This window comes from Eurytemora carolleeae, unplaced genomic scaffold (genome assembly GCF_000591075.1).
Source record: "Eurytemora carolleeae unplaced genomic scaffold, Eaff_2.0 scaffold878, whole genome shotgun sequence".
In the NCBI taxonomy this organism is placed as follows: Eukaryota; Metazoa; Arthropoda; class Copepoda; order Calanoida; family Temoridae; genus Eurytemora; species Eurytemora carolleeae.
In genome coordinates this window covers 14,836-30,939 of record NW_019396831.1, presented here as the reverse complement: position 1 = coordinate 30,939, position 16,104 = coordinate 14,836, and the positions used below count along the sequence as shown (strand labels likewise).

Sequence of the window (16,104 nt, the reverse complement as noted above, 5' to 3'; positions counted from 1 at the left end):
ATGTACAAAATACATTTGTACAATGTACAAAATATATTCTAGGGGGGGGTATTTACCCCCAGGATTCTAGGGGGGGGTATTTACCCCCGGGATTCTAGGGGTGGGTATTTACCCCCAGGATTCTAGGGGGGGGTAAATAACCCCAATAACCCCCCTTATATCCGCCACTGTAAATGCTTAAAACACTTTTATAACCTGTACCCCAGTCTTGTTTATAAAAATGACCTGAGCAACGAAGGAAAGCTTAAAGATTATAAATATTAACCTCAACAACGAAAAAAAGCTTGAATTATGAAAAATGACCTGAACAACGAAAAAAGCTTGGATTATGAAAAATGACCTAAACGCCGAAAAAAGCTTAGATTAGAAAAAACGACCTGAACGCCGAAAGAAAGCTCTGCAGCTGTAGCAGCAGAAAGCTCCGTAGTGAAGATGATCAGCAGCAGGAGCTCCGCAAATTCCACAGGAACTTCTAAAATATAAGATCAGAGCTAAAAATGACCTCCATTCAAAAAATTTAGTTTTGACAAGTAGAGAAGGACTGCCAGGACTGAAGCCACTAAACCATTTTTTCATTAGGACCGTAATTTTATCTTTATGAAAAAAATCCTCGTCACATTTTTAGGATTAGATTTCGGCCTTCTGTGGTGCCTCAAGGGTAGAGCACTGCAGAAAATGGCAGACTAAGGGGCTCACGTCAAACTAAAGTAAATTGCACTTAAAGGGAGAGTTCGCGAAAAATGAAAAAATAGGCTTACGGCGAAAAATAATCACTTTTGATCGCTACTAATCTTACTTCTATCTGTTGCGTGAGAAAATTGTTAAAAACTACTTAAACTGAAGAACGTAGCGTCCATACAAATACAGAAAATTGCAAGATACCACTCGTATCGTAAAATAATCAATTAAAGTTCAAACAAATCATTCAGATATTACAACCTTAGGACATCGATTATTTTTCGACGCATTCGTATATATATAGTTAATATTTCATAATATTTGTTATTTGTTTTATATACAATGCACTTAAAACGACTTTTATTCTCTAGGTGTCTCTGCCACGTGTAATTATTCAAAGCATTGATCGGGCAGAGACATCTGGCGGCCAACTATTTCGGCGTTTAAAGTGCATTGTATACAAAACGAATAAAAAATATTATGAAATATTAACTTTATACGAATACGAGGTTGTAATATCTGAATGATTTGTTTAAAATAAAATTGATTATTTTACTATCCAAATTCCATTAAATTTCACCTCAGCTCATTCTGATTTTTATTTTTCTTCTGTACACTTGATTTTTCACTTTTATGATCGGCATCATTTTGCTCATCATGATCATCATGATCAGTAGCGTCACCATTAGATCCACTCTCATCAATCCCGTCGTTGGGATCAATTTCATCGGCAGTGTGATCTATCAAATCATTTTTATAGTTTATTTGATCATGTGGATCGATTAAATAACTTGATTCGTTTCTGCTCACATTTATTTCAACAGTATTACTTTGATCCTCTTTCTTGAGACTTTTTTTCCGTACCATAGAACCAGGAGGCCCAGCACTGGACATATTATCTGAAAAAAAATGTTTCACATTCTTTTTGTCATAACAAGTATCTTCATTTTGTTTGAAACAGTATGGTTACACAATTACTTATAAGTAACTTTTAAATTATACTGAAAAATAATTCTTTAATATAAATTTTTAATCCCGTCTCCAAATTTTGTCAGAAATCTCAATATTTTAATTTAATTTTGTTTTTTTTCTTATTCTATATATTTATTATTTGTAGAAGTTATCTCCCATTTGTTGGTTTGGATTTCCGATCATAACTCATGCACCCCAGGACCGACTTGCTTTAATTTTTTATTGAGGAACTCGGTAGAACCATGGGAATGTTGTAAGTGCAGAGTGGGTCGATTTTTCTAGGGTAAACTCCATGCAAAGTTGGGTTCCTTAGTTTGTATAACATCTGAGACTCAATGAACTGCATATATTCCACGATTTATGAAATATATAAAATAAAAGAAACTGCCACATTTTTGTCATAGAATAGAGTGGTAGGAACATTTAAAATTTGGTGATGTTTTGTTATACAAAAGGAGTTGAGTCTTTGCCACTCTTGCCAGAAACAAAGATTTGCTAATCCCTTTATTTTACAATCTGATGGTGCAAACCTTTTATATTTTAAACTTTAGTTATTTGATTCAACAGAATTTAAAGCTTGAAATATCTTAGGTCTAAAAATCTCAGTTGGTTAGCAAGAATATAGGGATTAGAAAATCACAGTTTTGTGGCAAAGACTCAAATCCTTCTTATCGATTTTTCTCTGAATACTGTCAAGTTTCAAATTTCAATTCACCCACGGAAGATAATATAAGATTTCTCTAAAAATATAAAAAGAAACAGTCCCTTTAAAATAGAAAGAGAAACAGTCCCTTTAAAATAGAATAAGAAAATCATGTTTGCAGCTTCTAAACACCTCTTAAATGCCTAGTGTTGGGCTTTCTTAGTCTTTCCTTTTGACATGTGTCTATCTGTCTATCTACCTATCTATCTACTTATCTATCTATCTATCTATCTACTTATCTATCTATCTATCTATCTAATTATCTATCTATCTATCTATCTATCTAGTGTAAAAAACTGAGTGGGCTAATGATGTGTTTGGGTGAATTGAAAGTGACATGATTGTTAAATACTTTTTGGACAAATATTTAGAACAAAATTGCATACTTTGAAGTAGTTTTATATTTTTATAAATTTTAAAGAAGTTGTTGAATATTTTTAATCTATATGATTAAGATCTTGGCTTATATTTATATCTATGTGAGCTATAGCTGGCCAAACCCCGTTAGGACATTTGGAGGAAAATGTACGCTAGATTCTAACATGTGTATTTAGCTTAATCAACTACACTGATCATTGTTGTTATTAGGGGCACAGTACGTGGAAAAGGGGTATGAAAATAAACCAAAATTTCGTGGGGGTGATTCATGGTCTATTTGGGTTTTAGAAATATAGTGCTTCCCAAAATAAAATGGTAAGCATTGAAAAATCATTTACATTTTCATATCATTTTGGATATTTTGAAAAGTTGTCAATGCTTACCATTTTATTTTGGGGAGTACTGTATGTTTATGAGAAGTTGTCTTCATTCACCATTTTAGCATGTATGATTAAGGTGAAGAAAAAGTTACAATTCTTTTTATAACCCAAATAGACCTAGAAATAGACCATGAAATTTTGGTTTATTTTCATCTCCCTTTTCCAAGCACTGCACCTAATAACAACAATGATCAGTGTAGTTGATTAAGCTAAATACACATGTTAGAATCTATAGTACATTTTCCTCCAAATGTCCTGACTGGGGCCTAACACCTGGACCAAATGGGCTGAAATATTTTGAGAGAACCCTTGAGTACCATGGGGGTAACATAGGCTAAACAAATTAAATTTTTTTCAAATGTCAATTTATCTTATCTTTATGTCCATTTGAAAAAATGTTGAGCGTCTTTGGCCCATTGAATAGTTTTTGTTTTTAACGTTTGTTTAAAGAACTGTCGATGTAATTTCAAGTGACCTTCTTTTTTTGGAATGGCATGTCCATTGTCCATTGTCCATTGTCCGTTGTCCTTTGTCCATTGTCCGTTGCACAACTGAACCCTTCAAACATTGTCTAGAAAATAAGATATTACTTTTTTCTGAAAATTTTTTAATGAACATTTATTCTGTGACTAAGGTCTCATTGTAATGCATAAAGAGGTACAGGGTGTCCCACATCGTATTAGATCGTGTATAGTTAAAAATTGTGATTTTAGGACTAACCAAAAAATTTAAAAACAATGAATCATTTTCTTGCAGAAAATACTAGGTTTTTCGAGTATTATGTGTGCATATTTTGGCGTTAAAGCTTGATGATAATCTAATATGATATGGGACACTCTGTATATTAGTGCCATTGTAAATCGAACATACCATTCGTTTTATTGAGATCCACTTGAAATTATGTATACAGCCACATTAGAGTACTTTTTCTTAAACAATGATAAGCTGCAAAAAACCCGGTCATTTGATAATGTCTAATACACGGCTTTGCATTTTATTTGCCAAAATTACATAACACTAAATATGATAATACTTTAGAACAACATTGCAACATGGGTCCACTAATTGGTATCAAGGTTAAAAGAAAAGAACATTTACGGGCATTGAAACAAGGTAATAATGCAAGAAAAGTTATTTCAGAGGTGCACGCATATTTTGTACTGCAGTGTACTGTCTGTGGGCGGTAATGTAAACACAAGACGGATGTCGAAGCCTGGCATGGAATCCATCTTTCACATAAAAATCAATGAAATATTCTGGTCATATGAAACTATTATGTAAATTATCAAAATTTAATGCTTTTAACCTCCTCGGATACTAAACGAACACTGATGCATCTATTTTTGTTTACAAATTCCGCCCAGAGAGAACTGGTTTTAATATGTACGCAGAGTATACGCGACCGCAATTAACTTTCCTTGCATTACAACCTTGATTGAAATACACGTTCGTGTCAATGTAAACTTTGCGCTTTATTTACAAAAATTACAAAACATTAAATTTGATAATCCTTTATAACAATATTGCAATTAAATTCAAAAGAAATTTAAATATTTAGTTTGTCATTCAAAAAAATCTTTCTTGCGACACTGTAAAGTCCATTCAGACTTTTAATTAATTCAAAATTTTATATCAGTCCTGGATTAAAGTGTTCTTGTTTGTGACAACATAACAATAGCGTCCGCTCCAACTGCTCTGACTACACTGGCATGTTTCTTATCATTTATTACTAAGCATAAAAAACTCTCTCTAACTCTTCACTCCGTAGAGTCATCTTTTATTTAGTGTCCCGAGACCAAATGTAATGATACCGAGAAATAGTTAAACTTCAGAGGTTCAACTTAGTCTATGTAGTTCAACTACTTATCGAAATTAATTAAATTTTGTCCTCAAATTGACACGCAGCCTTTAATTTTAAAAACTATCGTTTGTTTTATATCGACAGTGTGGATGCGTAGAATCCCTCTATCATCAAATCATGCTTATTAGAGACTTGGGAACCCAGCGTTGCCCAAGGTACTTATAGTTACTTCCGCCGTTTACCCGCACTTGGTCTTAAATTATGATTTTACCTAGTTTTCCCTTTAAAACTAAGAATCTGCAGAAACCAAGCTAGGAACATTCCCGTGGTTCTCTTGAAAATCAAAATTTGAGGCAAATCAGTCCGGGGTTTCATGAGTTATGATCGGAAATTCAAACAGAGATTACAACTTTATAAAAAGAGCTAAACCAAAATGCTAGATGAACCTGTATTATCCCTTAAAGATATACCAAAACTCTTAATTTGAAAATTATCAGATGTTACTTAGATAAGATGAATCAAAATGCTAGATATTTAAAGGGACTGTGCTAGGCGTAATGTTTGGTGAAAGTCTGTAAAAAATAATAATGCCCGATTCACAACGGTAATCTTAAAAGCTTGATCACGTATAATTATATTTTAATGTCAATAATTTTTAAATTTTATTATTTTAAATTTTAGCTTCACTACCAAAGTGACTAACTGCCGTGAAACCTAAAAAATACAATATCTTCACACTATTAATCAGATCAAGGTTTCCAGGGTACCGTTGTAAATTGAACATGAAGGGTCACTTGAAATTACGCTAACAGTCCCTTTAATCCTGTAAAGTTAAGGATTCCAACCGTTCTTTTTAAAATTAGTTCAAATTAGTTGAGCGAGACACATTGTTATATAATCATCCCGTGGGACAATTAAGTAATTTAACATCCCGCAAACTGAACAGGGGTAAGGGTGGAAACAATGATTCAGCAAATTTTGAATTTTCTAGTTTTTTTTAAATTTTCTTGCACTAATTATAGACGTAAACGTAATTTCAAGTGACCCTTCAATCTTCATTGATATCGTTAAAGTGGCATGTCTGATTCAGGACAGTACCCTTGAAAGCTTTGTCTGATCAGGTATGAACTAATATTACTTATGTCTTGAAAGTAAAAACTGATTTACTTCATTTGTTTTTTTCCCTAAAAAGTGACTTGCGCATTTCTTGCTTCAAGAACAATAGAGTAATTATTAGAATTATACACTTGTCAAGGTTCCACATGATAATAAAGTTTTCAAAGGTTGTAAATCGGACATGTCCCTCTTTTTTAAATGGAGGCCTACTCCCTTTAAGCCGCCATGCATAATAGTGAAAAAACTTCCCTGTTTCCTTTCATTTTCATGATCGCAGCCATTTTCCTTTGATTACATTACAGGGTGTCTCCCGAAACATAACAATAGTAAAGCGAATTGAAGCTCGTCTTTGAGCTTTGAAATAACTTGCGGCATTGATTCGCTGGCCTTATTTTAACGATACAATTCAAAAGTTTATTATCACAAAATACCACTAGTCTTAGCATTTTCAAAATGTGGTCTGCCTTTTTTTTGCGCTTTCAATATTACCGGAGATACGAAGAATTTCGTTCAGATTTCTACAATTTTTGTTTTATTTAAGAAAATTGAAATCTGAGCGAAAATCTGAATATCTCCGGTAATATTAACACTGCAAACAGTGCAGACCAACCTTTGGAAATGCCAGGACTTAATAAATTTTGTGATCATAAGATGACGACTAAGTATCACAAATAAATTAAAAGTTAAAAGACGACTTTACTTTAAGTCGTTTTGCTATTGCCATGTTTCGTGAGACACACTGTACATCTTCGCTAATAAATTATAAAAATTGTAAAGATTATTCTTTTGTAAATAAAGAATAAAACGATTGTTTGTTTTCAAACATTCATTTCTTTTTTACTAACCAAGGAAAACGGGGTTGGGGTTTATAATCTTAAATCGAAAATTTTCTTGATATAAAAACCAAGAAAACGCGTTAATGCAGAATATTAAAATTATTATAAAAAACTTATCAAAACAATTGGTTGAACCTTAATCTTAAATAATCAAATACAAGAAAAAGCCATTTTTTCCTTATCCTTTTAAAATAAATTTACTTATGAATCAAGACTGAATTTTAAAGATATGTAACTGATTTCCTTTAAAATAGAACTGCGTCGTTTGTATGAAAATATAAAAGAAATGTTTGACTCAAATCTGATTATTGTAGAAGCGACTAGGACTGGGACATGTTCCGTAGTAAAAAATAACTTACATAAATGTTAATTGAAAAATAACTAACGAAGAAGTTCCTTAACTTTATGGCAAACTGACTCTAAATACATTTTTTTTATAATTTAATAAACCGTGACGGATTTATAACTGTATTGACATGTCCAGCCCTAGTGCATACCTGTGAATACAATATAATGCCCAGCCCTAGTGCATACATGTGAATAAGATAAGATAAAGATAAGATAAGATAAAGTTTATTGCTAAAATACATGTATCTGTATTGAGAATAAAATATAATGCCCAGCCCTAGTGCCAATCTGTAAATACAATATAATGCTAAGCCCGAGTGCCAATCTGTAAATACAATTTAATGCCCAGCCCTAGTGTCAATCTGTAAATACAATATAATGCTTAGCCCTAGTGGTAATCTGTACATACAATATAATGTTCAGCCCTTATGGTAATATGTACATACAATATAATGCCCACCTCTAGTGCCAATCTGTAAATGTAATATAATGCTCAGCCCGTATGGAAATCTGTACATACAATACAATGCCCAGCCCTAGTGCAAACCTGAAAATACAATACATAATAGTTCAACGTTTCAAAACTATTTATTATACTACTGGTTGTCTCAGTGTCTGACATTTTTAATATTTATTTATTAAATTATTTATTTAACTGTTATTTATTTAAGGATTTTTAAGATCCCCAATCATATTCCGATGATATATTTGGGATATAAGAATGCAAACAAGAAAATCGGCTCGATTTCTTCCAGTATTATATGTCCACCCTGTAAAGATTTAAAGAAGATTGCATGTCTGCTTGTCTGTCTGTTTGTTTAGTTAGATTTATTTTCATAAAGAGAATGTCTAGCGAGGGGGGAGGGGGGGAGTAAAGTTTTTAAAAAGGTTGAAAGTAGAAAATTTGCTTTCTAGAACATATCACGTGACACTGTAGTTAAATACTTATTTTCCATTTTGAACAGTTTTTTTTGTTCCTCTTTGATACCGAAATTAATTTTTTTTTTAAAGAGGGGGCATGTTCGATTCTCAACCTTTAAATCTTTTTATGATCAACAAAAACCTGATAAAGTTTTTTTTTCTAGCTTACAAAGCGTAAAATGTTGACAATTTTACTCCATTATTTCAACAGCAAGAAACCCGCAAGTCACGCTATAAAGAAACCACAATTATAAAGAATCAATTTAAAAACGAAAATGATAAAGAGAAACCTGCAAAAATAGAGTTATTAATCGTTATTAAAAACGATCGTTAAACGATCGTTTTTTATAACGTTTTTCAATTGTTTTCAAAAACGATCGTTTCGTTTTCGCAAAAATCTATCGTTTTTAAAACGACCAACTCGTTTTGAACTTTTAGAAAACGAATAACGATCGTTTTTGAATCCGATCGTTTTATAAAAACGATTTGCGACAGTTTTTTATACGATTGTTTTTGAAAAAAAGATCGCTTTTTAAATGACGATCGTTATTGACTATTTTGTTAAAGATCGTTAACGAAGGGTTGTCATTAACGATCGTTAAAGAAATGACAAAATTTATAAAAATGGTCTTTTTGGAAAAACGATCGTTTTTGAAAAAATTACATGCAATGTCGTCTTACATGAAGTTAAACAGTTGCGGGGAGCTAAAACTTTTTGATATATTCTTAAAACTCAATGATAAGTTCAGATGCCCTTCAGGTCAGTTTCCTCTCTTCGTAAACGATCGTTAACGAAGGGTTGTCGTTAACTATCGTTAACATAACGGCGAGTTTTATTAAAAAAATCATTTTTCAAAACGCGTTTTAAAAACAAACATTTTTAAAAAACAAACTTTTTATAAAACTATCGTTTTTAAATACCATTGTTTCGTTTTCGATTTTTTGTCGTTTATTTCATAACGAAACGATCATTTAAAAAAAAAATGAAAACAAACGTTAACATCCCTTTGCATAGATGGAGGGTCACTTTAAAATACGTATACAGTCCCTTTAAAAACAATGTTTAAATGGATGCTGGATTAAAATCACAGCTTTATCTGAAACTTTTGATATTTTTGAAATATTTAAATTAAAATGATGTTTTGTTTTTCTGACTCATTATGCACCCTGTTACTATGCGCACTTTGCAACCAGCTTCTGTCTAGTTAGAGCTGGGGAATATAAAAACTTTTTAATAAGTTTTTTTTTTAAACAAAGGGACTCTAGGCGTAATTTCAAGTAACTCTCTATTAAAAGAATGGTATGTCCGATTCACAACGGTATTCTTTGAAGCTTTGCTTTATCAAGAATGCATGACAAATCCATAATCTTTTATTTGAAAATTGATTATTGTAGTTTTGCTATAATTGACTTTCGCCTTACTGGTTTAAAACTGTCAGAATTTAATATTTTTCTTGCACAGTATTGAACAGTATGTACAGTATTGAACAGATGAAGGGGTTAAACGGTAACATTGTGCGTTAGACAAACAAATTAACGAAATTATCCATTTAGTTATTTTAATTAACGTTTTTTCGTTTTAATCCATTTATTAGCGAAATTTTTCATCAATATTTATAAAGTTTTTTTTTAAAGAAAAGTTGGCCCAGTCCTACCGCATCTAATTCAGAATGACGGTGTGAAAAGACAGGAAGGAGTCTAGAGAAGCAAAACTAATTGCGGATTTTTTAAAACTCTGATTACAGATTTCAATGGAATAGCTCATTTTAGTTCTGCAGACATACAAGTAGAACCAACATAATAAGAGAATACGAGATCCGGATTCCTGTGAAAACTTGCATTAATTTTCAAAACTTGGTCGATTTTAATGTTTTAAAGTTTTACACAACTAACTAACTAACTAACGTTTCAATTTTGGAAACCTTTACATTAACATTTTAAACCATGAAGCACTTTTTTAGCTTCAGTTTTTTAGAAATAATTGGCAAAATGTTCATAGATTTTTGCACTAATGCTTGCTACTTTTGGTTTAAAATGTATTTAATGTCTATAAAGGCTACAAAAAAGTATACGTGAGTTAGTAGGGTTAAACTAAAAGCCAAGGTGTTGCGACTCTAGAAAGCTGACCTGGTCTTCAGAATCGGTGCATGAATTGGTGCAGGGTGTCCAAAATACACATTAAGTGACAAATTCGAAATAGTTTTTTTTTAAATTTAGATGAGCATTCGATAGAAAAGATCTGCAGAGCGTTTCGTCTGCTCGAGTTTAGAATTTGTTTGTTTATGTTTAGATTGCATACTGTTAGTAGTAAAATGAGAAAGTTCCTGCATACAAACAAACACATGCATACAAACAAACAAATTATAGAAATATTACAGACACACAGCTTCTCACAGAAAAATGAAACAACAGTTTACCGTCTACATAAAATATAACATCGTTGACGAAACTTATAGTTTCAAAATCATTTATTCCAATGCTAATTCTTAACAATTCAATTTCAAAACCGTCGCTAAATAAATTATTATGTTTATTGGGACACCCTGTATTTTTTTAAACAAATTCTGTTCTGTAAAATACAATTATAAGTATGTTCCTAGACTAGCTTAATTTTACTCCTTTTAAATCATAAAACGTGCTGGGTCGACTCTACACACAGGTAGTCCAGACTGGACGTACGACTGGATGTATGAACAGTACATGTTGTACCGGCTTGGATCATGCAACTTTTAGAGTGGGGTTCGTGTTTTAAATCCGCATAATTTCTGCCCCGTGGATCCCGATCCGCAAAAAAATGTGAATCCATGGCTTAAAATTCCAGGGGCAAAAGATTAACTAAAAGCTGAAGAAAACATGTTCTCTTCTCATATTTGTGGTTTGGACGATGTCACAATACTGAGAGATCAGTAAAACTTCTGTGATCTTTAAAGGAGGAGTGTTCGCGAAGAATGAATGGGGGTATAGGCGATAAAAAAGCGCTTTTGATCACTACTAATCTTACTTCTATCTGTTGCCTCTATAAGGAGAAAATTGTTAAAAACGACTAATACCGAAGAACGTAGTGTCCATACAAATTCAGAAAGATGCAGCATTCAACTCGGATCGTAAACAAATCAAGTTGATTACAAACAAATCATTCAGATATTACAAACAGTAGTCATCGATTATTTTTCGTAAATATTTGATATTTCATAATATTTTGTATTTTTCATGATCTGAGAGTTACTTTTGAAAACATTTATTCCTGTTTAGTGGATTTTCGATAATGAAGACAACATTTTGATATTTTCCAGGAATGTTCGAAAATCCAGCGCCAGAGAAAATTATTTAAACAAAACAAAACCAAAAATATTATGAAATATTAACTATATACGAATGCGTCGAAAAACATTCGATGACTATACCCCTTTTCATTTTTCGCGAACACTCTCTTTAACTAGTCAATCAAGTTTAAGCAAACAATAAGCAAAAAATAATTAGGAATAAAAACATAAATACTAATTGATCCTAATAATATTGATTAGTTTTATGAAATTCCGAAAATATTCAACATTAACATGCGCAAATACAGTTTCAAGTGTGCTGTTGCAAACCCACAAGCTCAACTGCACATGACCTTTTCAAGGTGGCGGATAAAAAATATGAAAAATGGCGGGTAACGCTTTACAATGCTCCGACCATTACAGTGCAGAAACCCGGGCATACACACACAATTCATAAGATCCGTGTGACACAATGCTTTTAGATATTGAATATGCATATTGTATATTACTTATTGATCACTAAAATTCAAGAAGTACCGCGCCCACTGTCTGGTCCTGTTTTTCTTTAACTTTGTGCCTTTTCATCTATACTTACATTATTAAAGGGACTTATGATATATTTAAAGCGATCCTTTATTCGAAAAGTCATTTTTCCTATTCACATCTGTTACATTTAAATCTTAGTCTCAGCTTAACCTCTCCAACCCCCCCCCCCCCTCCACCTCAAAACCCCAGCAACTCCTCTACTTATACTTATACTCCGTCACCCGGCGGAAAATTGTTAAATAATAAACAATGATAATCAATATGATGATATAACAATCAGATAATATTTGTTTTATTTAAAGGATTTATGATATTAGTTCAGTTAAGGAGCTTAAGAGGTAATTAAGGGATTATTAATATTTATGTATTTAGATACTTTCAACAATTTGTGACAAATATTTAATTTTAAATAATACATTTTATCATCATTATTTCTTTTCTTTCATATATCTGAACTCTTTCTTCTTTTAAGGGTCTGTAAACAAAATTAAAAGCAGTGCTTAGGATCCGGATCCGTTGGATCTGCAAGATTTTGGCTTCCTGGATCCAGATCCGCAAAAATATGCGGATCCATGGATCCGGATCCTAGGGGTAAAATATCAACCAAAAACTGCAAAAAACACTTTTTTGCTCCTAAAACCCAAATCTGAACTTTTGAAAAAATGAGAGATTAAATTTCCTCAATTCTGAATGGTTTATCAAGTTTTAGGATAAAAATAAGCGAAAAAAATAAAACGAAAAATTAAAAAATTATTTTTTGTTAAAAAAATTCAGTAAATCTTAAAGAATTGACTTGGATCAGGATCCATTTTTTCCAGTGCGGATCCAGGATCCGGATCTGCATCAAAATTAAATGGATCCTAAGCACTGGAAAAGAGAATGAAATATCCATGATTTTTCTTTAAAAAATTAGTCAATGATAAAATAACTTTTGCAGATTTCTTGCTTTACTTAGACATGGTCTTAAACTGAAACCTGGTCTTTAAATTTAGTTTACCATATTTATTTCAAATAAAAGGATATAATGATGCAAATGAGATAAATGGCTAAACAACGTTGAAAAACGCTCAGGAAATTTTGTTATTAGAATTAAATTATCATTTTAATAAAAAAAGCTTGTTTATGCAACGTGATTGTATATGTAATGTATGATATATAATTCAAAATTCGTCCCAAACTTGACAAAAACAGTTAGAGCCAATGTTACCAATGTTACTCGTTACAGGGGCAAATTCAACATTTTTTTTTATTTTAAACACTATACAGACATGCAATAACGTCGAAAATATAATTAATTGTTTTCAGTTTTTAAATAATGTAAAAAAATAACTCTTTCTGCCACCACAGAGCCCCTTCCCCCCCCCCCCTTTCAAGTTTATCATTGTAGATTCTGATTTAGCAAAAAACTAAATTAAATTAATCTGTGCTAGAAGCTAAGTGAAGGTACGAATACAACTGTAAACTGAAAATCACATTGATTTAACTGTTCGGTCTTGTCTCAGCTAGCTGTGACAAGTGGTCCCAATTTAACCCATTATAAATGTTTTTTTTAACACTTTTTTTGGATGCATTTTAGATAAAAGGTTTAGAAACACAACTTTAAATAAAAAGAGTGTTGTAATATAGAATGTGATTGAATAAAATTGAAGAAACAGAACTTGACTATAGCTCCATGGGTAGTCTAGGGTGGAAGGATTACAACTAACTGTATATAGTAGTCTGTTATAGTATGTATACCTGAAAATCACGAGAAATGCATTTTTTCAGGGATAAATCTATCCATATCCTAAACTAAACTAAGCAACAACTCTTCATAATGATGACCGTTCATTCGTTGACAACAGTCCTTTGTTAACTTGTTAACGATCTGCATTTGTAGAAAAGATTATTTTTACACCAATCATGTCGTTGACAGAAATTATCTATCATTACCATTTCCAAAAACAAATCAAATCAAATTTATAATAAAGCCTGGCTTTAGGATTTACTGTGATTCAACATAATTACTCAATTCACAATCAAACCATTTGCTTCTAGTTTAAAGTACCTTATTTAGTAAACTTCGACACATCCCTCTTAATTCTTTAAATTCTATAAAACGTATTACGTCACCAGCACTTCAGCCAATTGCAGTGCAGCATACTGGTCACGTGATTTCCGTCCGTACCACGCGACAACGATACTGCACTATAGGCTAAAATTATTGTGACGTAACATAGACTATACGGATTAAATGTAATAAAATTATCAATTATATCTATTAAAAATGCAAAATGCAAAATAAAAAATTATTATATGAGCAAACCTGAGATTCTCAGGCTCCTGTGGGATATAATCGTTTTCAGATTGGTTGCGTAATTGTTGAATATGATCTGTTTAATGCTACAACTTTTTTACAAAATCTGACATATGACCGTTTTGGTATAATTTTGACACAGTTTTATGTCAATTTCTCGAGACAGGAATATAAGATAGATGTCTTATATGTATCGATCAAAACCTGAGATTCTCAGGTTTTATCCTAAACACCCTTTCATTTATCCTGTACAGTCCCTTTAAATATTTCAAATAATAAATTTTGTTTGATTCTAAGATAAAAATTTTAGATTGCAAAGATTCATTGATTCATTCTTTACTGATTTATTTATGATTCATTTAAACATTTAGGTCATATGTGATTCATTTATTCATTATTCAATTCAGCTATTAATTATTCATTAATGATACACATATTCATAATTCACTCACTCATACATTCTGTCTCATTCCTCTTGTCTCATTTTGATCACCCTTTCCCTTAGCACAACAAAACACTCTTAATACTAGACTAATTACTGTCTTCCTTGCTATCCAATTTTCTACCTCGGCACCTTGCCTTTTACCACGCTACTGCTACTTTATAGCCACCAAAACTTCTACCTTGCTATACTTCACACCTAACTACTCCGCCACCCAAATTTCTACCTTTCTACGCCACCGCTACTCAGCCACCCAAACTACAACCTTGCTACTACGCCACCACAACTCCGCCACCCAAACTTTTACCTTGCTACTAAACCACCACTACTCTCCCATGCAAACCTCTACCTTGCTACTAGTGTGTCCACAACTCGGCCTCCCAAACTTCTACCTTGCTATTACACCACCACTACTCTGCCATCCAAACTTCTACCATGCTACTACACCACCGCTACTCTAGCTACGCCACAAAACTTTCTACCTTGCTCTGCGAAACTTTAACCTTGCTGCCACGCAACCGCTTGCCTGCCGCCAAAACTTATACCTTGCTACTACGTCACCACTTCCCTGACACCCAAACTTCTACATTTCAACCTCTCCCCTCACCTCTCTCTCACCCTGCCATCTACCCTCAACCCTGCCGTCCCCACCCATTGCCCTGCCACTGGTTTAATCTTTATATGGATGTATTAGATAATTATCATTCAAAGCAGAATTTTAATGGATAATGGGCGGAGTTACATATAAAGGAGTAGGAAGAAAAAGGGTACTGGGAGGGGAGGGGTAGGGGAGGAGGAGGGAGGGGAAGGGAAGGGAAACTGGGAAGGATAGGGGAGGTTATCAAGAGAAGATGGGAAGAGGAAGGGACTGGGAAGGTAAGGGAGTATATCCGGAGGTAAAGAAAGGAGTAGAGGTATGGAGTGGGAAGGGGGTGAGGGGTTGATGGAGTTATCCCAATTTCTTAAAAATAGAATCATAATTTTTCCTAAAAGATATTAGCCAACGGTAAGTGTGCAGTCCTCTTACTATACATTCATTGTATAGGTCATTTTGAGGCTATAAAGTCTAGCTTTCCTATCCTGTGCCCCCCCCCCTTACAACAGAAAATACACAGTTAGGGCCCAGTTTTAAAATGGGTCATGCAGTATATAATCATACATCCATTACTTGCAAGTTAAGAACACATGCTTTTAATAGAATGGTTTAACCAAAGTTAAGATTCCGATCACATTGTGGCATAATTTAAAATTTGATGTTGGGATGGTTCTTAGCCCGTCACAATGGACAAAGGAGTTGAGTATTCGACACAAACCCTGCACTGTATTTCAAGAGTCCCAAATGCAAACTTCTTCATAAGAATTTCTGACGGAAAAGCACGTTCGCCTCAGTGTGGGATGAATATGATCCAGTACCTGCCTTTCTG

The 16,104-nt window shown here is 32.9% G+C and overlaps 1 protein-coding gene across 1 annotated transcript; it reads right to left on the bottom strand.

The window, feature by feature from the left end:
- Window positions 1–377: 377 nt before the first annotated feature.
- Window positions 378–1,614, bottom strand: LOC111709171 (estrogen receptor; the record flags this gene model as incomplete). The annotated part of the gene is given in 3 exon segments (XM_023482780.1): window positions 378–472; window positions 1,259–1,418; window positions 1,509–1,614. Coding segments are annotated over 3 exon segments (319 nt in total), but the record flags the coding sequence as incomplete, so codon positions are not given.
- Between the last annotated feature and the right edge of the window lie 14,490 nt (window positions 1,615–16,104).